This window comes from Hevea brasiliensis, chromosome 15, assembly GCF_030052815.1.
Source record: "Hevea brasiliensis isolate MT/VB/25A 57/8 chromosome 15, ASM3005281v1, whole genome shotgun sequence".
Lineage (NCBI taxonomy): Eukaryota > Viridiplantae > Streptophyta > Magnoliopsida > Malpighiales > Euphorbiaceae > Hevea > Hevea brasiliensis.
Genome location: NC_079507.1, coordinates 68,414,846 through 68,439,057, shown reverse-complemented (window position 1 = coordinate 68,439,057; position 24,212 = coordinate 68,414,846). Strand labels below are relative to the sequence as shown.

The 24,212-nt window shown below is 33.0% G+C and overlaps 2 protein-coding genes and 2 pseudogenes across 3 annotated transcripts; 3 read left to right on the top strand and 1 right to left on the bottom strand.

Moving 5' to 3' along the window:
• Positions 1-1,584, top strand: part of LOC131174112 (putative glycerol-3-phosphate transporter 5) — a 2,413-nt pseudogene extending 829 nt beyond the window's left edge.
• Positions 1,585-2,416: 832 nt separating this feature from the next.
• On the bottom strand, positions 2,417-4,426 carry LOC110671268 (serine/threonine-protein kinase STY13). The gene is made up of 6 exons (XM_021833687.2): positions 4,143-4,426; positions 3,790-3,908; positions 3,481-3,677; positions 3,169-3,343; positions 2,901-3,035; positions 2,417-2,790 (listed from the first exon to the last, which is right to left on the bottom strand). Exons 1-6 carry the CDS (start codon positions 4,384-4,386, stop codon positions 2,596-2,598), a joined length of 1,065 nt encoding a protein of 354 aa, XP_021689379.2. The 5' UTR covers positions 4,387-4,426; the 3' UTR covers positions 2,417-2,595.
• A 1,308-nt stretch (positions 4,427-5,734) lies between these two features.
• Positions 5,735-17,056, top strand: LOC110671269 (putative DUF21 domain-containing protein At3g13070, chloroplastic; annotated as a pseudogene).
• Positions 17,057-23,141: 6,085 nt separating this feature from the next.
• Positions 23,142-23,826, top strand: LOC131173997 (heavy metal-associated isoprenylated plant protein 47-like). 2 transcript variants are annotated; one of them, XM_058137004.1, is made up of 3 exons: positions 23,142-23,197; positions 23,289-23,367; positions 23,557-23,826. In XM_058137004.1, exons 1-3 carry the CDS (start codon positions 23,192-23,194, stop codon positions 23,814-23,816), a joined length of 345 nt encoding a protein of 114 aa, XP_057992987.1. In that variant the 5' UTR covers positions 23,142-23,191; the 3' UTR covers positions 23,817-23,826. The 2 variants fall into 2 exon arrangements, with proteins under 2 accessions (XP_057992987.1, XP_057992986.1); XM_058137003.1 differs by lacking the exon at positions 23,142-23,197 and having other exon boundaries at positions 23,280-23,367.
• The last annotated feature ends 386 nt before the right edge of the window (positions 23,827-24,212 follow it).

Sequence of the window (24,212 nt, the reverse complement as noted above, 5' to 3'; positions counted from 1 at the left end):
GTTGGGGTGTTGGTTTGATATACAATCTTAAGCGTTTTTTGTGGGTATACAGATTTTGTGTGGATTGTGTCAGTCTATAGGGTGGCCTTGTGTGGTGGCAGTAGTTGGGAATTGTTTTGGGAAAGCAAAGAGAGGGTTGATGATGGGGGTTTGGAATTCACATACTTCAGTAGGAAACATTATGGGGTCGGTTGTGGCTTCTGGTGTTTTGGATTTTGGGTGGGCTTGGTCATTTGAGGTGCCTGGGATTTGTGTGATTTTAGTTGGGGTTTTGGTGCTTTTGTTTCTTGTTGTTAGTCCTGAAGATATTGGATTTGAGCCTCCAGGGATAGAGATTGAGATGGCTGTGGAGGTGGAAGGAGCGGATAACCTAGAGAAAGAGGAATCAGAAAAAAGCAGGGCTTCTTGGGATGGAAAATTCAGATTCTTTGGCTGCCATTGGATTTTTGGCAGCTTGGAGACTACCTGGAGTGGCTCCATTTGCTTTCTGCCTCTTCTTTTCGAAGCTTCTGGCTTATTCTTTTTTATATTGGTTGCCCTTGTACATTAGGCACACTGGTAAATGCTTTTACTTCTACTTGTGTACGAATCTTTGTTGAGCAATTGATATAGGTTCATGATACTGGTGTTTGCATGATTTTATACAAGTCTGAATGGGAGGAAATTGATGTTATTGTCACAAAAGATATTGGGAATTTGAAACCTTTTATTTTGTGAACTCTTTAAAAATGATTTTAGACCAATTCTTGTGGCAACGACTTGTCCTTTCTTTAGCATGTCCATTTAGATAATGCGTTTTGTATCTTGACTTTGTGGTTAAGGCTTAAGCATATTTTTCATACTTGCTTAAAGTTCCTGATTTCAGATGTTAGATATTAATTATTAATTACAAGTTTGTGTTGGAATTATAGCTATTGCAGGTGTGCATTTGTCACACAAAACTGCTGGAATGCTCTCTACAGTATTTGACATTGGAGGAGTCTTCGGAGGAATTTCAGCTGGATACATATCTGATATGATTGAGGCTCGTGCAGTTACTTCAATTGTATTCTTGCTGCTATCAATTCCAGCCTTTATTTTGTACCGGGTTTATGGGAGCCTGTCTATGATAATGAACGTTGCGTTGATGCTTCTTTCTGGTTTTCTTGTGAATGGCCCTTACTTATTAATCACTACGGCTGTAGCAGCTGATCTTGGCACACAGGATTTGATCAGAGGAAATTCCCATGCCTTGGCTACTGTCACTGCAATTATAGATGGTACTGGTTCTGTTGGAGCAGCTATTGGCCCACTTTTGGCTGGGTATATTTCCACGAGAGGATGGAACAGTGTTTTTCTAATGCTTATTGTTTCAATTTTCTTTGCAAGTTTATTACTGTTTCGTGTTGCAAAAGCTGAAATTTTCGAATAGCACATTTGCACATTGATTATGTATTTTTGTTTTTGTTTTTGTTTTTTAATCATTAGAGAACTTGTGTACATAGGAAAAGTGCATTGATGAAGATGCATTTGTAGTGATTAGGGAACTTATTCTTTACTCATTATTTGTACACGTACAGGAGCTAATTCATTAAAGATTTTTCACATCTTTTTCTCCTGTTTCCTGCAAATACATTGAAAACATACAGAAACAGCATTACAATTGATCAAACGCGAGCTTTGAAAATCCTAAATCTTTATTATCATCTTGTTAGACTTGTATGATCGTTTGCTACTCGAGTAAAGCAAATATTGTGGGCCATATAAATTTTTGTCGTTTTGCCTTGCGATGCCAAATATCAACGACTATTGTGTTTTTCTTTTTCTTTCTTCTTTTTTTTTTTTCAATACATTGTGAGCCGTCATCTGTCTCATCTTGATTCCATTTAGATCCCCAAGGCCCTTTAGATGAAAGGGTCCAGCTAAATCAATCCACCCCAAGCTCCAAAAGAAAAGGTATGTCCAGAACCCAAAACAAAAGAAAAGCTAAGTGGAACTGACACAAAGACCCAACGCGGACAACGAGAAGGCGGCCTCAGCCGAATGCAGCAGTACTGTGCCAATGAACCTGTTGCTCGGAAAGATTTCGCCGTTAAGACATTGTCCGCGAATTACGTTGTATTCTTTTTTGTTTTGTTTTAGCTTTCTAAGCATGTAAGTAGCATCTGCCGCAATTGAATATCAACGTACTGGCCTTCTTGAGGGGAAAAGATATGCAAGCAGAAAGGGCAATTGATAAATTGTTCCACTCCATGGAAATGCTTACACTATGTTTGAAAAGTGTAATTTTTTAAAGTAAGGTATGGAGTATAGTCTTTCAGATGGGTAATCTTGAAACATTTTCTGTATAGTTTTTATATATGAGAATCATAATTTCTGCCAAAAATTACTCCCTAAATATTAAGAGCTGAGAAACTTAGCTTGATTATGACCTCGAACTATATCAGCTAATTGATGACATTTTAATCTAAATTAAAGCTGTCACGTATGCATGCTTGAATTAATGTTGCATACATATATCAGACGTCGTTTCTCTATTTACAACTAAAAATTTATACTAGCAGAGTTAGCACAAGTATTTCCATCCCTTAGAGGTCAGCACAAGTATTTCCATCGTCAGAGCCTCCAGCAGAAGCAACCCCGAGTCCGGTTAAGAGGGGTCATGCCTCTCCCCTTGGATGTGTTTATGGCCTCCAACGTTGACACTACCTCCTCCATCTCTGGTCTCTTGTTAGGGTCTGCATCCCAACATCTTTTCATCAATTTTTCTAGAGAGCTTGGACAACATTTGGGAATCTCTGGCCTCAGATTCTGCAGTTAAGAAAAAAAAATCACAAATTGTCAACTCCGACGAATCTCGGAGAAGTTCTAAAATTATGCTTCAAGCAATGACTAGTGAAAGGGGACAAAAAACTACGTACTCGATAAACCACTGCAGAAGTTAGTTCATAGAAGCTTAGATTTGGATACAGCATGTCACAACAATACATCTCCCATAAGCAAATTCCGAAGCTGTAGACGTCGCATTTCCTGTTGTATGGTTTATTGTCGAAGACCTGCAATCATATCAGCAAAATCAACATTTGTTACTCTTTCTACAATTCACAAGGGTAGAACGGATTTGAAATCATGATAAGAAAATTATGCTTCGCAATAAAGTGATGTATGTTTGGTTTATAGTATTAATACCTCCGGTGCCATGTAACCAAGTGAGCCGGTATAACCTGTCATTTCATTAGGATTCAAAGCTTCAAGTCTAGCAACTCCGAAATCAGTTATCTTCAGTGCTTGATTCTTGTCAAGAAGCAAATTTTCTGTCTTCACATCTCTGTGCACAATATTCTTGGAATGAAGGTAGCTCAACCTGCCAGGAAGGAAAAAAGCAGAATTAAGTACCATATCTTGAAGTGCAATTAATTAAGTAACTAATGACGAACGTCATAATGGTGGAGAATTTGGGGAAAAAAATAAAAGAATCATAATATGGTGGAGAAATCTAACCCTCTTGCAAGATCTAAAGATAGTTGCATGAATTTCTCGAAAGGCAGCTTTCTTTTCCGGTTCTTTACAAGGTAGGATTTCAGAGTACCCCCAGGTTGATAATCAGTGACGAGACAGCACAAATTGACTGGCATGCCAATTTGACCACTGTGGTTTTGGAATTTTATTTCTGATGTACCCAGTACAGCACCTATGAACTGCGTAAACAGGAAAAAAAAGGGTCCGGAATTTGTCACAAACTATATGCATAAGGAATCTGAATCGGAAAATTAATTAGTTTCGAAAAATGAAATAAAAATAATTGATTACCTGTGAAACATTGGGATGAGTCAGGTTATGCCAAACAGAAACCTCTTGCCGAAATGCTATCCGAAGTGAAGAAATTTGAGCTTTCGTCTTTTGATCTTCACCCCAGTCAAACACTTTAACTGAAAGAAAACCCTAATATAAAGTAAAACGAAAACGAAGACAAAAACAAAAGCGAAACCAAAACCAAATTGACCAAGATTATTAATTATTAACAGAGGAGAATCCCAGTTTTTGTACTAATTAGAAAGCCAAAAAGAGAGTAAAAAGTTGAAAAACCATATTAAATCTTGGGGCATAATAATATTTAAGGTATGGTTGATCTTGCGTAAAAAGAAAGCATGCATATAGCTAACCTGCAACATCTCGGCCATCATAATCCCCTCGGTGAACAGAGGCAAAACTCCCCCGAGCTATAAAATTCTTAATAGTTAGTTTATGAGGATCAATTTCCCATTCTTCTTTGACGCAACCTTTATCATTGTTTGCCTCGTCACCTTTCTCCTTCTGCATGCTGAGTCGTCCGAAGTTGACATCCAAGCCCTTAAAAGCAATTTTGTTTGCCCTACCTAGACTTCTGCTCCTTTCCTTCATCTCCATCTCTCTCTGTCTCTTTCAGGCTTTCTGCAAGAATCAATGAATCAAGTTTCTGTTAGGAGGGAGCGAATTTTTGAATATTTATAGCAAGTGATGGTATGTAACTTGTATGTGGATTAGGTTTCCTAATTCCTTGGGGTTTAAGGTTACTCACGTGTCTTTCTGTAATTGGGAGAGCGGCGTCAAACTTGTATGAGAAATTATACGGTGATACATAATCCTTTCTCCAACTTTTATATCAGGAGACACCAAGATAGCAGTATCCCATCTCTGGTAAAAATTTTAAAATAAAATTAATATTAATCATAGGGATAATTATATAATATATGGGAAGCATAGATTTTTTTTTTTTTTCTCTTAGACACAATTTTTTTTTTTATTTTTTTCTTCTTTTCATATAGTGATATGATTTTATATAGAAAGGATATATATTTTAGGATCATATAATAATTTATCCAAGATGAATCTTATCATAATTAGTAATTAAAGTGTATCCATTATACTATGATAAGTCTGAGCTATTTATTTATTTATTTATTTGATTTTTATTTAAAATTTATTTTAAATATTAATTTTTTATTATAAAATTAAAAGTTTTTTTATTATATTTTTATTATTTTGATAGAATATTAATTCTTGACAAGCAGGGTAGAAATGGGTTTTATCTCTAAACATCAACCCATAATTTCTTTCAATTAATTGAGCTACAATGAGTAAATTTTCATCAATATCAAGTACTCTAACCACATCTAAGCCTAAAAAAGTCTGTACAGTCACGACATATCAACAAGGATGGCAATGGTAGAATTTTTGTGGATACATTTCAATTAAATTTTAATACGATAAGTTTGAATAATATATAATTAATTTTAAAATAAATTTAAATTTTAAAAATAATATTTATAATAAATTTAAACTTTACATGATAATTATTTATTATTTAAATTTATTTATATAAATATTTAATTAAACATAAAATATATATTTTTCATAATAATATTTATAAATTTTTATATTTTATGTTCTAAATAAAATAAAATTTAAATATTTTATAAAATTATTAAATTTTAAATATAATTTATTAATAAAAAATAATTTTATATAAAATGTTAATTAAAATATATTAAATTAAATAAATTTTAATATTTATTGAGTAATAATAATTAAATTTAAAATTAATTTAAATAATTAAAAATAAATTTTAATTAAATTTAAAATATATTTAAACTTTAATAATAATAATAATAATAATAATAATAATAATAATAATAGGATTCAAATTTAGATACCATAATTTTCACGGGTCCTCTACATATTTTCATCCTATCAAGAAGCTCTCCATGTCATATTCTGACTTTGGAATAAAAATATGAACTTTTTCTTCAAAAGCATTCCTTCTTTGTTCTATTGCTTGCGGAGAATTCACAGGCTCTGCTATGGAATCTTGACTATTATTTTTCAAAGTTAAACCATTCTTCAACTCGAATCGATTATATGCATTCAGAACCGGCTGGATCGTACTCATACATACCCGACCTTTTGCGATTCCCACCTTGCCAACTCTTTAAGCAGCCAAAAAGCACTCTTTTAATCATTCCAATTTTAGTGCCAAAATAGCACTGAAATTAGCTCATCCAATTTTTGGTACATCTCAATCGTTTTTTCAAACTGAAATTTTGTGTTTTGATTGAGCTTCACTGATGGCAATTGCATGCGAGTCCTCAATTCTGGGGCGCTCCCTGTTCGTTTCTGGAACAAAATCCTCTCGTCTTTTCCATTACAATCGATTTTCAAAGATAACAGCGAAGGTTTCTCAAAATAACTATCTTTTCTTATTTCGTATCTCATCAAATTTTGCCAATTCGTACGGTTTAAGACCACCTAGATTCGTCGTTTCTGATGGTATAGCTCATTCAAAATCAAGAAACAAAGTTAATGCTGATCTGGGTATTAAAGAAAATGCGGCAAAGGGTGTGAATTTGGAGTTAATAAGATTTTGGTCAAACGCGGGCTCGTTTTGGGTGCAATGGTGTGTGGGGTTTTGGTGTTTGGGTGCAAAAGACTGTTTGCTGTTGAACGTGTGTTGAATGCTGGGTATGGTGTTATTGGTCAAAGCATATTGTTATGGAGGAATGCGTGGCCTAAGCTTTCTCTGCTTCTTAAGGTTTTCAAAGAGCAAAGTTTGGTATTGGCTGTTCTTCTTGGTTTATCAGCATTTTTTTCTATGGCTGAGACTTCCATAACTACGTTGTGGCCGTGGAAGGTATGAATTTCTAGCTCAAGATTGGATGGATTTTGCGTGTAGTGAATGTTTAACGAGCACTTACTTGTGATTATGATAAAAAAAAAAAAAAAAGAAAAGATTAAGACGCATTTGTGATGTTGAAAAGCTAAAAAGAAGAAATCAGAAGAAATTATTGTTTCTTGAGTTCGTGGTGCGTCATTGTGATATTGAGCTTATGCAATGTTTTGATTTACACAATGCAGCAGTAGTATTAATGGTACTTTTCTGAAGTCTGGGATTGTTCATTTTGACAAAGGAAGAAAATGGAGGGCAATGGAAATTTGCCATCTGTGACGTATAGTTGGTAAACAACAACGCTTTGCATTTTGCAATAAACTTATTGCAGCATGATGTATAGTTTGACTTGGTGTTATTTGATGAATTTATAATTTTATATTGAGTAAGGGATCAAGGTTTTTATAGTTTCTTTTAATATTAATCTTGACTTTGAAATTTGATTTGCCACAGAACATTATGTGCTGAACAGTGAACACAACATGAGGATTCATCAGATTCCAAGTGCAACACATAAAAATAAAAGAGTTGACAGCAGTTAAAATTTTATATGTAGCTTTATTTTTAATACAATAAATACAGAAACACTTGTTGAGATTTATATACATGTCTTTCAGCATACTATATTACCTTATGGTCTTATGTTTGATAAATTCAGCTGGTTCTGATGTTTGCATATGTTCCCTCTTTCTTTTCATATCAGTGATCATTATTCTTTTATTTAATTGTCCATCCAACATAAATCTATCAGGTCCATGAGCTGGCTGAAAAAGAGTCTGATGATGGTGTCTTCAAAATGCTCCGTAGTGATGTTACTCAGTTTCTGATAGCTATTCTTATTGGCACAACGTATTGCCCCTATCATTGATAGTATGGTTGATTCCAAGTTTTCTGCTTGAGTTCAAAAACTATTTTTATTTTAGTTTCTATTTCTGTGTTCAGTGTAGTCAATATTGGGGCAACTGCATTAGTCACAGATGCAGCCACAGCTATATTTGGTGAAGCTGGCGTTAGTGCAGCCACTGGCGTAATGACAGTATGTACAAATTTCCTTTGTGTGTGTGTGTGTGTGTTAATTCTTGCTGACTTAGGTAGAAATGCCAAGAATGAAAGAACTTTTTTGGTGTCTAAGCTGAGCCATGCGGGTCATTGTAACAAATAGGTCTGACATAATTGGTTAGCAGCTTTCTTGTCACAAACAGTCAAATGATGACAAATTGGAAACATATCTCTGTTTGATTGTTTATGAAGTTTTGTTTTCGTTTATGAGGAGACACATTAGAGATGAATGGGAAGGAATTTTAAAGTTCTTAAAGGAAGATCTGTTCTAGGTGAATATAGGACTTCACTATGTAGCAGGCTTACTTCTATGGACTTTGTGTTTGTGGCTCTTCTGAATGCTACTCTTTATTTATGATTATATAAGACTACACTAGAATGAAAATATGGTGATGAGGTCTTTGAAGGTCCTTAATTTAGAGTCACTATAAATGAGATATCAAGGAGCTTAGAGATGTGTGTGTCTAGCATATTCTTGAGTTCTTTGTCAGATGTGTGTGTCTAGCATATTCTTGAGTTCTTTGTCGCGCCCAAAGACATTTGTCTTATAGCAAAATTTTCTTTACGCTGTTATCTCTTTCTTTTTCATGAATCTACGTCGCAATATTACTCCTCACCGAGATGACTCCGAAAAGTATAGCTGTTCACAGTGCCACAGAGATTGCTAGGTTTGTGGTAAGTGCATGCACGTTAAGTACATTTGTTTGCTAATGTTACTAATGTATGCTAGAGTGTTTTTTTTTTTTTTTTTTGTAGATTTTCTGTGCCTTAGCCAAATATAATGCTACTTACTAATGTTGTTTGTAATGCCTTTAGGGCAGGCCAGTAGCATGGCTTTCCCTGGTGTTGTATCCCGTGGGAAGAGTTGTCACCTACCTGTCAATGGGAATTCTAAAGATACTTGGTATAAATGGAAGAAGGTTAATTAGTCCTAAACTTCTTGAATCTTTCTTGTAACTTGCTTCTTTGACGTGGAAGTTAGGTTTACTTGTTTTGTTTTTCTGGTTTTTTCAGAATACCTGTATTTATTTTCTGAATTATGGCTTTCTATTTCAGGGACCTCTGCTTTCTGAATTTTTGTGGAAGAACATTAGACATAGAGGATATTCTTCTATAGCATATGCAGAAGTTTTATGGTTGAAATTATTGTTGCGTACTTGTTTGGCCGTTTATAAATTTATATGCTCTTGATTCCTTAAGAAATTAAAATAGCAATAGCATTTTACAATTGTGATTCAAAACAATACTATAAATTTGGAATTTTCCATCCTTTTTCCTTATTTTGCTTCTTTGTCTTTTTCCTATTCATTTTTCGTACATGGATCTACTGCTGGCATTTGTGCCAATAGAATGTTCTGATCATCGTTTCATTTATGCTCTCTGAACTAGTATTTCCTTATTTCTTCACATTTTTTTTTGCTAGTCAACCATATGTTACTGAAGATGAGTTGAAGTTGATGTTGCGAGGGGCAGAACTGAGTGGGGCAATAAAGGAGGAAGAACAAGTAATATAATATTCTAGCTATGGTTTTCTGGAAGCGCTTATCTTTTTTTCCTTAAAAAATTGTAGTGATTTGAAGCATTTTCTGCATGTTATTAGTAGACCTTCGTCTTTTCTGCATCTATATTCTATTTCTGACACAAAATATTTTCTCCAATATTTAAAGAACAGTCAAAGAGTCAAAGTATGTGTATTTGTGTGTTTATCGAGAGAAGGAGAAACAGAGAAGGATTAATTTGTTATGATACCAAGCAATAGGCATGAAAGATTAATAACTGCTATCTGCAGATAACTTTTGGATATAGTGGGAAATAATGAAAAATCTACAAGTTAACATTATCAGTCCCCCTGTGAGAGAAAAGAGGGGTGGGGGGGAGGGGGAGATTATTAATTTGTTATGAGGAACTTGTGCTAAGGCACAATAATAACAGATAGTCAGATATCAACAAATAACTTTTTGGATACAATGAGAAATAATGGCAAATGCACAAGTTAACTATCAGTCCATTTCTTTATTTGTTTATTTAATTTATTTATTTTTTGGTAGTGAGAGAGAGAGGGGGAAATTACTAATTTGTTATGAGGAACTTGTGTCCAGGTATGAAAGAATAATAACTGGTATCTACAAATAACCTTTTGGCATAGTGGAAATCATGAAAAATATATAATGTTGACAGTATCATTACCTTTGTTTGCCAGTGAACTTTAATAAAGTAAAGTTACCCTGAGATAAGCAGAAGCAAGCTACGTCAATTGAAAGATTATCTCAGACATGAAGTTTTCTCTATTTCATTGATGGTTCCCAATGTTGAGCTTTCCATCTAAAGTCACCAAGACTTTACATTTTGTTAAGTCTGTAATCTTGATAGGCTTGCCTTTGTATATAATTACATTCTCTGAGACTCTTTAAAATATGGGAAGTGTTTTTCTATTCTATATATTTTGGTTAAGGTTCTGTAATGTCTCATATTCTATGACAGGATATGATTGAGAATGTGCTAGGGATCAAGGATACACATGTTAGAGAGGTAATGACACCTCTTGTTGATGTAGTTGCAATTGATGCCAGTGCAACTCTTGTTGATTTTCATGAGTTGTGGGTGACCCATCAATATTCGAGCCTTGAGGTAAATTAATCTACAGTAATTCATGCCAAGCTTTCTTTTTTACCAACTTGCTTAGAGTTTTGTGGTCCATTTTTATAGGGTTCCTGTTTTTGAGCAGCGGGTGGACAATATTGTGGGTATTGCATATGCAATGGATCTGCTAGATTGTGTTCAGAAGGTCAGGAAATTTCTACTCCTTTTCCTCCCTGTTTGAAATCACTATCACTTTGTTTATTGATTGTATTCAACAATCTCAAAGTGTGCAGAATTATAATCTGTTTAATTTTGAAGGATGAGCTCCTAGAAAGTACAATTGTACGAGACATGGCTCACAAACCAGCATTCTTTGTGCCTGGTAATCCTTTCATTCTGTAATCTGTAATTGATTTTTTTTTTTCTGAGTGGTATGCATTGTACAATGTTGTCTCTTATTTTTATTTTTTACTACGCTTGGACTTTAGACTTTTTTTGAAGGGTAGACTTTAGATTATTACCCATCCAATTAGGACAACATTTGGGTAGTTGTGCTGGTGCTGTCTATCTCACATAGCCCTATCTTGGTGGCTGGAAGATTGTCTGGTCTCAACAATATGTTGGTGACTCCAAAGTCAATAAAGCTTTTGTTATGCATTTGTTGCTTTAAGTTGCCTCATTTCTTGGTTTCATTTCTGCATGTTTTCTTTGATATTGGATGGGCGTTAACAAAGGAATGTGTGGAGGTCTTTATTTGATATTGTCAGATGTTATAAAAAATGAGATTGAAAATTTTAATTAAAATAATATCATGTGGTGTTGGACTAGCCAATTGAACTTTAACCATGTAAACATTCATTAAGGTCAGTTAGAGACTTATATGAGATGACATGGTGCTATAATGTGAATTTTCTTTCAAATTTAGATAATTCCTTTTACTGTTGTTGAATGAAATAAAAGCTATTATCTGCTTTATGGGGGCATCCTGAATTAAAAGACATGTCAGGAAACTGTCAAAGATGGACCTTATTTCTTGATAAAGTGCTTCAAGACATCTCTATAATTCCACTGAAAACTCTTGTTTTAAATTTTACGTGAATGATTTTTATTGATTTTGTTGGTTTTTTTCCTGCAAGCTATAGTGAATACAATTATTGTCCTTGCAGATTCAATGTCAGTCTGGAATCTTCTTAGAGAGTTCCGCATCACGAAGGTTCACATGGTTGTCGTTCTTGATGAATATGGTGCAACTATTGGAGTATGGACCAATCCTCCTGATTCAAACTGTATTAACCATTCGATGTTTGATCATGTAGAAGTTCATGGCTGAAATATAGCGTGTTGTTTGCTGTTTATACCTATTTTTAATAATTACTAGGTTCTGTACTTGATGATTTAAAAGTTTGCTTTTGGAGCATTCTTATTATTTTCAAAAGTAGAAATTATGATACTAATCATGGCAGATTTTTTTTTTTTAAATCTTTTTATGAAGAGATGCTATGGAAATTTGCTCCATGCTCGAAAACCAAATGAAGCAATATGGAATAAACATATTCATATTCAAATATCAAAATTTTCATTGCTTAGGAAATTATATAAAACACTAATTTTAGAGAATTTGATGATTTCATGGACATCCAAAAGCAGTAACCTTATTGGATGAAAAATATTACGTTATGAGGCCAAATGGACACCAAACAGGGGCATAAAAAGCTGCTAAATCTATTATCTATAGGCAATTGTTGATCACTAATCTGGTTGGTCTGCGTACCTGATTCTGGTGTAAAATGTTCAACACAGCAGTTTTAGGAGATGTAGGTTTAACATTGATGCAAAAAAGACAAGGCAAGATTTCCTTGTGGTTAAAAACTCAGCTGAACTTCAGAAATTTTATTATTATTAGTTTCTTTATGTTGAAGTTTAGATGAGTGCGTTGTCAGTAACTAATTATGCTCACGATGTATTTTATGCTCATGTTATCTAATATTTGTTCTCTCATTTCTGTTGACAAAGCAGATAGTAACCCTGTAAGATGTTGTTGAGGAGATTGTTGGTGAAATCTTCGATGAAAGTGATTCAAAAGTAAAGCTGAAAATATCATTTTATGCATTTTTAATAACCTCATGTGGTGTTGTGCATGTTTACTCTTTGATTATATTCTCATGGTTGTGCAGTTTTCTTTGGATTGTCAACTATTTTCTCCTCTTAATGATGGAATGCATAGTGAAGCTATTTTATATTTTCTGGTTAATAAGCTATAGGGAAAGAAAATCAAATGCAAGCTGCAGAGTTTAGTAGACAAGACGAGATGCTGTCTCTGCAAGAAGTCGTGCTAATCTTGATCTTTAGATGACATGTTGCAAGCTACAATCCTTGTTAAAGAATGTGTAATGGTTGTTTCTATATATGTATGTTCATATCAATTTAACCATTTGTTTATATTTTAGAAGATTTGTGTTGTACATTTATCCATTGTTTATAATTTTAGAATTTTTGTGTTGCCCAAAAAGAGTAAAATAGTAATTGTACATCTGTGGTTTTGACAAGACTTGGTAACTACTAACATGAACAACACCATATAAATCCTAATAGACTTCCTATAGATTTTTGTCAATGAACTCTAGATGATGTAACAGGAGGCATCAAGTACCTATGGAGGTTGTTATAGGGTGTTAAAGCTGTCTGGTTGTGAGAATGTAGCAAGTTTTTGTAGCTTTATCTGATACCAGTATTCGTACACATGTTTGATTTTATCGAGGATATCGTTTATTGGATCATAGGAGGAGATACAGAAGAAAACTGGCTACATTCTAATGCGAGCAGAGGAAATGTATGATGTTGATGCTAACACATCTATTGATCAACTCTCTGAAGACCTAAATATCAAAATGCCAGAGGTATGTAATATATTGTTAGTTTTCAGAATGAGCACTCCATGCCTGTGCTACTGAAGCACCTATATAGATGATAATTGTCTGGTATGTAGATCAGTGAACATGAATGCTGGATTATTCTGGCACCATGGGAGAAGCAGTCAGTTTCCCATAAATTGCCACATCATCTATTTTAGGCCCATGATTCTAAATGTGTATGATAAAATCTCTCTAGGTGATCTTCTTTCTGCCACTCATTTGTTCTCTTACCTACTTCGTCTAGGATTTTTCTAATATTTTTCATTTTTTTCTTTTTTTGATACTCAAAACAGCCGACCCCAAATTTTTGGGATAAAGGCTTAGTTAGTTGAGTTAGATACTCAAAACAACAGGATTAACCAGAATTGTAATAAGATGGTAATCTTCTGCTTGGAAAAAGAAAATAAGCTTTGCTTATGATGAGTTGACCGACTCTATTTTATACATTTTCAGCTCAACTAGAGATTTATCTCATTTAAACGGGATTGAGGATGATTATAAATTAATTCACTTATATGTAAAAAAATGATCTTTTTAGGATACAAGTAACATCAACCCTTTTCCTTCATTGCAAAAAAATATACTGCAAATATGCTGTTAGTGATTGGTTTATGAAATTAAAGAATGCATAAATGCTAGGGAATTTATCATCAGAATATCCTGGCCATTTATTTGGCAATTAAATTATATGGATTTGTCACTTCAATGATGCCAGGCTCATAATCTCTTTGGCGGACTGCATTCATCAGTGTACTGATGGTTAAAGAAATCTCTATATTCTAGTCATTCTTCTAAGCGTTCATATTTTCTTGTCCAGACAGTTACCTATGATTTGTTCTTGAGGAGAGATTATTTACCATTTTGTGAAATCAACTATTCATGCATATTGACCATTAAGTCTTAAATCTGCATTCTCTTTCTTCTCCATTTTACAGGCTCAGTATGAGACGGTATCAGGTTTTGTATGCGAGGCATTTGGATACATCCCAAGGACAGGCGAGAGCATCAAAGTGATCCTTGAGAAGGGAAATCAAGAAGAAGATGATGAGCAAACTGAAGGCAAGTCTGAGTGACAAGATCCCAATGAAAAGCATCATATATATAAACTTTAGGTATAGTTCTTTTCAGTTTTACTTTTCTGGAAGCTTCATTGCACAAATATACGGTCACATTGTTTGTATTTATATGTGCAGTATGATTTTTTTTTGTTTTCAAGTAAGCACAGAAAGTCAGCAACTTCTGCTTCTGTAGTTTTTTCCCTGAGCTGTTTCCATCTTTCTTCTTAAGACATAGGCCTGAATTGGCAGGCCAGGAAACTGGGCCTGGCCCATAATTTAAACAAGCTTGGTTATGAGTTCAGCTAGGCTATTGCTTCATGCTTATAAGTCTTGCAATGATATTTCAAACTGCTGTTGTGATCTTGGGTGAGTTGGATGGAATTAATAGTTGCTTAAATGACATTTTGTCTTACTATTTCAATGCAAGCTTGCTAGATAGAACCAATGGTAGAAGGCTGCAGTGCATTATAACATGACACTCTACTAACGCACAGACAGCAATTCAACTGTTTGCCTATTCATAGAAATGTTGGGCTGCTTCATTGAATCATAAGGGCTTATAGAAAGTTAGATCCTGAATAGAGGATAGAAGGGAGAAAAAGGATTCATTTAGCTAACTGTATTATTATAGTTGAGTTGAGTCAATATATAGTGATGTCAAGCCTTTTTTTGGACAAAAAATCATTGTTTCTGCATGTTAAATTGCTTTTTCGCATTTCACTAACATTTGGCATATCCCAGCAGATTGGTGAAGCATGCATTTATTCCACGTAAACTAGGGATATGGGAAATGTCTTAACGATATTAACAATAAATCATTTTTCTGGGGCCCAAATGTTACGTATTAGTTAATTTATTGACTTGTTGCTCATCTCTTTGGTCGATCTAACATATCATGGGATCTAACAAAGGTTTTATTGTGGTTAGCTGTTACAGCATGACAATCAGTGTTTGTGATAAATTGTCCTTGGTGCAGATATTAGCTGGAAATGCCAGAAAAGTCGGTGCTATTTGATTTGAACGGATAAACAATTATGATGTAATCTTGGAGGCCAAAGAAGTAACCCGCTTGGTTCCCAGAATCATGAAGAGGAAATGGAGAGGTGATGAAGATTCTGATGGTTACGAGTATGATGAGGATTCATTCCAAAATAGACCAGAGCATGGTCTTTCTGATTCCAATGTAATTGCTGAACATGAAGATGACAATGAAAGTCCTAGTAGACAGTAGTTACAACTCTCTCTCTCTCTCTCTCTCTCTCTCTCTCTAACAGCTCCATAAAAGCAGTGAAAGGACTTGGGAAACAGAACAATGGAACAAGAATACAGGAGATATTAACATTGTAAATTTTTTCACAGATGAAGCGAGGTATCAACGTCTGATTCATCAAAGTTATTTGCAATGTGCGTGACAGTATTTTTGGACCGTAAATTTGCCCAGTTTGCAGTCTCGTTGATTTGGAGATGTGTATGCTCGTTCTCTGTGTTAGGCTGGAGGTAGACAGGGCCTTGAAGTGGTTGCCCAGGTGAATGGGTTAATTCAGAGTGAAAAAAAGGCCTGGATGGCTCATATGCTTTGGCTGATTTGACTTGCTCTGCTTCAGAGAGAAGTCTTAAGAGTTGCCTCTGCTGCCTCATCTCCTTTGCTTTCTCTACCTGTCTAAACCTCTCCTGCAGAAGGGCAATGGAGGAATGCATGATGGTGGGATCACAGTTTTGCCTACCCATTGATGGAGAACTGGTTATCTGTTACGGGTGATAGGAGTGCACTCTGGTGAGTCCCTGGATTTCTGTATTGCTATATATAGGATGTATATATTTAATGCATTAATAATGAGCCCTCTATAGATTCTGGATGATGTAAAAGGAAAAGTGGAATCGGCAGCTGAGTTGCTAAGTCCAAGAAGGCAAGGTTGTGTGGCTAACCTAAGAAATCTGGGTTGGTGTATTGGAGAAGAGGCCAAAGGACCCCTCGAGGATAAGAGGGTAGGAAAGAAAATACAAATAAGAATGGAAGATAGTTTTTGGAATGGTTTTTAAAGAGGAATAAAAGGATAGGTGATGCTCTGTCGGCTTGTCTGCATGAGCTGCTATAGCTTTGGAGAAGATGTGCCTCATTTGGTGGGATGTTTTTATTATTTATAGCTTTGAACATTCTCTTTTCACCTTTGTGAAGTGCAATAAGAAAGTAGAAGTAAGGATGTGGAGACAGGACAAGTATTGCAACAGGGAATAACTTTTGATATTGATGTTCATTTTTCTTTTACTTTTTTGGATTGATTGAATCATTCCATAGGAAAGAGGGAAAGTGAAACCACTAAAGGGCTCTTCACCAAAGCATTTCTGATTTGTCATTGACTGGTTGGATGGTAGTGGCATGGAGGGAAAAAGAGTTGGAGATATTGGATACATGTGTGGCTGTTGTTGTTGGATCCTTGTGAATTCCAAATGACACCCACTATCTGTTACTCTCAGTTTGAACTTACCATTGGGCGCGTGCTTATAAAGTACCCTACCCTACCCTACATCTAGGAATGTCATCACCTTCCTGCTTCTTTGTACAAGGACATTGGTGAAGGTGGCCCTAGTTTCTTTTCTGTAAGATACGCCTTAAACAGACAGAATCCTCCATGTTATTAATCCCTAGGGTGTGAAGCACAGTGTTTTCTTTCTTTACCCTTTTCTTTTTTTTTTTTCTTTTTTTGCTCGCCAAGTATCAAATTTGTTCATTAAAAGATTAAGTTGAGGATGTGTCTTTTCAACTATTATGCCATTATTTCAATAGTAGTTAAGGATAATAAATTATTTAATTTTCATAAATCCAAACGAATTTAGTTGTGTAGATCGATTTTCTCAAAGCCCTTCAGAGGTTAGAAGCATTCAAACTCGATAGCAAACAAACGAGAAACAATGTAGATTGTCTTCATATATTATTCACCATGTAAAAATAAATATCTTTGCTTGATTGGCCTTATGGGTTAAAAGAAGAGGAGGAAAAGCAAGAGGACTTAAGAGTTGTCCATACTCTTATGGATTTTAGCAAGACCGTGATGGCGTAGCTGACCTTAATGCTTGTAGAAAGCACCATATGGAGGCAAATAGAAAGGATTTGAACACCCAAATCAAGAATGATAGAAAGGATTTTCAAACCAATCTTGTGAAGAATTTACCTTATGCTCCAGACGCGGAAGTTGGTAGGAAACTGCCAAATGAAGACCCACATCTCTCATGATATTAAAGAAGTACAGAAAAATGGCAACTGTTTTTCACGTGTCAAAGAAATATCTTCTGTTAAGGAGCGTGAGGCCTTTATATTTTTTTTTTTTTTAACTCAAGATATAATTTATTTATTAAATATATAAATAAATAAATTTTATACATTTATATTTTTAATTTATAATGGATTAAATTTAGAAAAGAAATTTTCATTAAAATAATTATCTTATAAATTGTAGTGCACAACTATTTTCTAAACTAATTTCAGATTTTTTTTTTCTAATCCTTAACAGATTGTTTGAATAAATAAAAAAGAGGGAAAGAAAATAAGAAAAAATAAAGTTAAAATAAAAAAGGATAGGAAAATTTTCAATAATTTTTTTTAGATATTTTATTTTTATTTTAAAGAGAAAATAAGAACACAAGAAATAAAAGTCTACAGTAATAGGGAGAGAAAAATTAATATATATATATATATATATTTATTTATTTATTTTCCTTCCCCTCCCATGACTTATCCAAACAAAGTGCAAGGCTAAGAATTTTTTTTCTTCTTTGAAATGGTTTGCTTCCTTCCCCTCCAATTTCACATTCGATAAATACGTTTTTAACACTAAACATGAACAAGGTCTAATTTTAAACTAAAATGGAAATTAAAATGATGGTTTTAATTTTAAAGGTTAGTGAATCAAAATCAAATTGAAGGGCTTTTTTAATCATGATTTTAGTTTAGTTTAATTTTGATTCAGTTTCAATTCTATTAAATCCAGTTTATTTGATTTAATTAAAGTCAACAATTAAATTTTTATATCTTTTATTTTTAAAAAGTAAATAATTTAATTTTTAATTAAGAATCATGCAAAATCAATTAAATTAATTCGATCCAGTTCACTACAATTTTGATTAAATTTAATTTGCTCACACTGTGCCCATGTCTACCTAACATCCTATGTCATGACTCAACCTATGTGCCAGACTGGCACTAGGACCTGGGCCGGCATAAAGCCCCCGAAACCCGTAGTAAGCCTTACTGTTTCAAAATTCATGACCAGGCCCACAATTTAGGCCCAACATGCATATAAAATAATTTAAATTAAATTATTATAATTTTATTTTAGGCCTACTTAACCCAATAATTATCAGAAACTCAAACTAGGGGAGCCTAGCTCAACCCTGTTATATAATTTACAAACTATTTAAAAATCATAAAAAAATTTCATTTATTAATACAAAAACTTAAATTCATACAGTTCCTAATAAGATTAATGCTACAGCTAGTATATGCGGAGTTCTAAATTATAAATTTAGATAATAATAATATAATTAAGTAATTATTGATAACCTGTGAAAAAAGAAGCATGTTATTCTGAAAAAGGTCTCCTCTTATAGCCTGGAAAAATAGGATGAATAGGAGTGAGCATTCGACTCAGAGAGTAAGATATCGATTTTAAGTATAATTTCTATAGCTATCTAAAACTAATGCATCATAAAGAGTGGAATGCAACACCTTCATAGTTTTCATACAAATCACATTATAAACAACAAAAAGTAATTTGGAGCACTTACATACCCATATAGTGTTCAAATAATATATATATATATATATATATATATATATATATATATATATATATATATATATATATATATGGGAGCTGATCCCCTATACAGCTCTCTTAAATCCAACCTCTGCCAGCGATTACATCTTAAGCCGGACTTTCTCTTAATAGACCAAATGCAGGGGTCAGCGAGATCATCTCGAGTCGTGCCTACCCCGACTTATCCATAAAGGATTGGGTCTCAGCGAGTCAAGCTCCAGCCGCGTCTACCCGTCCAGTCCATAACCAATATCACACACCACACACACGCAAACGCACGCACACTGCTCCAAATTACCATAAAAGAACATCCATAATATTTCATCACATAAAGATACAATATAAAATGTACCTAGTATTTAACTACATAAATATACATTTACAAGTGATGCATGGGTATGCCTGAACATATAATAATATTGAAATTATAAGTAAAATTAATATTTTACTCACAGTACACTAGAGACTACTGTAGAGGTTGGGTGAAGAAAGATGGTTGATCTTGATCACCTACATAATTTTATTGTAAATTTATTAGTGCTAATTCAAATAAAAATAAATTTAAAGAGACAAACACATCCTAATTTATGCCCAAAATTTGGCAGAGTTTTTCCTATACCTAGGACCTACCCAACTTGCAAAAAGATTCAAATAATATTCTAAACTCAACCCATATCTCATGATCATTATATGGCCCCTCCTGGGCCTTCTAAACCAGGCAATAATCACAACATCAAACAACTCAATTATAAGATTTCAAAACTAATATTTTTCAAAAACTATTCAAATTAACTTTAAAAATTCTATAAACTTGCTCTGCGGTCCTTAACAATATTATAAAGCTATTGCAAAAGGAATAATAATTTTCTGATCATTCACGAATATTTTATAAATTTTATTCTAACTTAGTACAAAGCAAAATTTGAGCGATGTAGAGTTTGCGTTTACCTATATCAAATCTGACATCTGGAACACATCCAGAACGTCTGAAAATACTAGGATTGACTATAATATCGACCATGTTCTGAGACGGGCCGTCGGACAGCCGGATCTGGCTGAAAATGCAGTCCCGGCGCTGGTGAGCTATCCTCGATCTGATTTCATCTAAATTAAGTCCAAGTTTTTTTAATAATTATCATAAAATTATTTTTAAATTTTGGAAATCGAAAAAGTTCGAAAATTTCACCAAGCGACCTGAACCGTCCAATTATCGTCTTTTTCAAACGATGTCCAATCGAAGCGGGATTAGTCCTATCTCAAAGATTTTGCCGTCCTGAGTCCATCAGTGATCTTGGATTTTTGATCCGACAGTCAGATTGCAAGGAAAATGGCCAGAAAGTCACTGCTATCACTTTCTCTCTCCTCTTTCTCTCTCTTCATTTCTCGCCGGAAACTTCATCATTCCGAGCGTGGATGGTCAAAAAATGGAGCTGGGTTTGTAGGGAGTTGATGGCAGTTTGGATTGCTGGCGTTGGTGGTCGGAATCTACCGGAAAACAGCTTGAATTTCTCTCCCTCTCTTTTCTTTTCCTTCCCTTTCTTCTCTCTCTCTCTCTTCCTTCTTGCTGCCTGTTGCCATGGCTTCCGCTGCCTGACGTCATATTGAGGTGGGAGAGTCCCACCGGTGCCTCGCTAGCTGGCCGAAAAACGAGTGGGAGAAAGTGAGAGGGAGGGAGTGATGCAGGAGAAGAGGAAGGGGGGATGCTACGTTTTTAATTTTCTGGGTTTTTTTTTTATCTTTTAATTATATAGCTGGTCCCTAAAGTTTCATAAGTTATTCACTTAGGTCCAAAATTTTAATTTTTTGAAATTTTAGCTTTCAATTTAAAATAATAATAATAATAATAATAATAATAATAATAATAATAATAATAATAATAATAATAAATGAAAAAAATGATACCCATTTAACAAAAATTACCATTGTGAAAATATTAATTTAAATCCTTGAATAAAATATCAATAGATTATCAGCTCAATAAAAGAAAAAAAATATATTTATTAGAAAAATTGGGTTGTTACACCTATATATTAATTAATTAATAAATGTTCAATAATTCTTAAAACTTAGAGTTTTAATCATACTTACTATAATATCAAATTAATGTTATGTATACATTTCATAGTCTTATTTATGAAAGTATTCTAAATATTAATCCTACGATAAGTGTGATGAAAAAATATTGTATTTATGGGTGTCATAAATACAACATTTTTTACGAAGGAATGTAAAATTATTTATTTATTAAATAAAAATAGATAGAATAAAAAAAAAAAACCATTTGACTCTAGCTCAAATAGATAAAGAGTAAAGTTAAGATATAGTTGATAAATGTTTATTTTCTACTTATTTGAAGGTTTTAATTTTGAGGGATTTTTTTAGTAATTTGATTTTGATTAATATTTAAATTTGAGATTATTTTGATATCACTAAATCAAATTTATTTAATTTTTAGAGATGAATGACATGGTCAAAGTGACATTTATATTGATAATTTCTTAAATTTTTATTTTTAACTAGATAAAAAAGTTATTTTTTTTAATTTAATAGAAACATAAATAAGCTGCGTATTGAAAGACTGTTATTTTTTTTATTATAAATATAAATAATCTTAAAATAAATATATAAAAATACTTGAAATCGAAATTATTTTCACCTTTTACATTTTAAAAATAAAGAAATATCAGTCTAAGTTATTATGATTACTAATTATTATTATTATTATTATTATTATTATTATTATTATTATTATTATTTTTAGAAAAGTAAACTTGGGTTGTTAAAGCTCTTGGTTGAAGTTGGTGGTGGTTGATCAATTTAACTTAATTGTCATGCAGCGGTTTTCATAAAATTGAGTTCCAACTGGCATATAATAATTGTAACTTGCCATTTGGTTATGAATTGCTTGACCCTGTGGTTGTGTATGCATATGCATATTCTTTTGTAATTTTAATTTTTCAATGTCAAAAATCAATCCCCTAGCTTTTAATTAAAACAGTGTGAATTGAGGCAGCAACAAGTCTAAAACTATACCCTATATTACAAAACAAAGCCTTTCTATTAATTTATTACTTTTTAAGCAGAGTACTAATTATATATGTTTCTTCAATATGATCAAAATCATATCATTGGGATCGAAAATTAATTATATACACTACCAGTTGACTGCTCTATATCATAAATAAGGGCTAGTTGCCATTGTTTTGACAAATTGTATTGCAATATAAATATTTCCGATGACTTTTTTTTGTAAAGCATATATATAAATATATATATATATATATATATATATATATATATATATATATATATATATATATATATATATTAGTGATATCGTGTGAGCTTAATTAGTACACGTTAACATAAAAAATAAAGTTGATATTGTTCTATCAACTTAAAATTATCAAATTAGATGCCAAGAGCTTAATTAGTACACGTTAACATAAAAAATAAAGTTGATATTGTTCTATCAACTTAAAATTATCAAATTAGATGCCAAATTCAAAATGGGGTCATAATGTTCTTCTAGTCCCACTACAAATTTTAACCAAAAACTCAAGTTGATATTGTTCTACCAACTTTTAATTATTAAATTCATGATGGGTCATAAAAAGTTGATATTTTTGTTCTATCAACTTACAATTAGTATCATTAATAGCCAGCTCAAATGCTAGCTCTAACGAAAAAGAAAATCTAACTCTCTCTCTATGTAGATTGTTGAGCTGGCTAATTAAGCAAGGCCTACAAATAAAAATAGAACGTGTCAATGCAAAGTTTTGGTAATTGATAATTGACGTGGTGCAATTAACTGTGGACTTAAAAATAAACATTTACTTGAAACCATAAAGTCAATTAATATATTTTTATTTTTAATTTAGTAAGTATAAGGTATGCGTTGAACCCATAGAAGGTGATCTCCAACTTACAAATTCCTTGAAATTGAACAAGCAGTAATTTCAAATTATGTGCAAGTTTACTTCCCAAGCAACCTTTTCCATCTATAAATACCCATTCTTGATTCTTCCTTCTTATTCTCATGACTTAGTGAACAAAACCAACATTTGCTTTGGAGCTCCAGAGATAATGAAAGTAAGTATATACTAAAAAAGCTATTTTTTATATTAGAAACAAGTTAATTTGTTAGTTGTGATTAATAATGATTTAAATGACAATGCTGCAGCAAAAGATAGTCATCAAGGTGACGACTTGTTGCGATAAATGCCGAAGCAAGGCCTTGAAGACAGCCGCTACTGTAGCTGGTGAGTTTCATAATATATCTATAATTCATTAATTTGATTTTGCTAATTAATTAAGCTAGCTATTGCAGATTATTTGATCAATGGCATATACTAATTAATCAAGCTAATCTTTTTTTTTTTTTTTTTTGGGGGGGGGGGGGGTGTGGGTGGTGGGGTGGGTGGTGTTTGGGGTGTGGGAGACGTAATCAGGTGTGAATTCGGTGGCATTAGAAGGAGATGACAAAGAAAAGTTGGTGGTGATAGGAGAAAGGGTAGATGCAGCCTGCTTGACCAAGGCCCTTCGGAGGAAGATGAATTTTGCAATCTTAGAAAGCGTAGAAGAGGTGAAGCCCCAAGAGGAAAAGAATGATGATAACAAACCAACTACTTCTTGTTGTGTAGAGAGACCTCGTTGTGAATTGGTTAGTGTGGTTTATGATACAAATCCAGAAGCTTGCACCATTATGTAAGCTTTATTTATTTTTGTAGAAAATAATTTATATATAAAAAATATATTTTATAATAAAAAATATATTTTTTATGAAAATATTTTTTATTAAGTAATTTAATTATAATATTAAATAATATATATATATATATAAGCATGTATAAATATTTTAATATTTTAATAAAATTATTAAAATTTAGAAAATGTTTTTCTCTTTGTAAAAATTATTTTCTTAAAAAATAATTTATTTTTTTTAATTAAGAAAATATTTCTCATTATCTTATTCTTTAAGTGTTCTAAACGTTAAAAAATGCGAATGAATGTAATTTTTTTTTTCTAATATTATGGTTTAAGTTGATACAGAGAGGGAGTTGTTAATTTATGTGGGTAGCATATATGATGCTAAATTTTAGTTTTT

Excerpts from the sequence above, each read along its gene's own strand:
- LOC131173997 (XM_058137003.1), top strand. The coding sequence starts at position 23,280 with ATGCTGCAGCAAAAGATAGTCATCAAGGTGACGACTTGTTGCGATAAA. Across the intron at positions 23,368-23,556 it reads GACAGCCGCTACTGTAGCTG|GTGTGAATTCGGTGGCATTA; the intron begins GTGAGTTTCATA and ends AGACGTAATCAG.
- LOC110671268 (XM_021833687.2), bottom strand. The coding sequence starts at position 4,386 with ATGGAGATGAAGGAAAGGAGCAGAAGTCTAGGTAGGGCAAACAAAATT. Across the intron at positions 3,344-3,480 it reads TCTTTAGATCTTGCAAGAGG|GTTGAGCTACCTTCATTCCA; the intron begins GTTAGATTTCTC and ends CCTTCCTGGCAG. Across the intron at positions 3,036-3,168 it reads TTGGTTACATGGCACCGGAG|GTCTTCGACAATAAACCATA; the intron begins GTATTAATACTA and ends ATATGATTGCAG.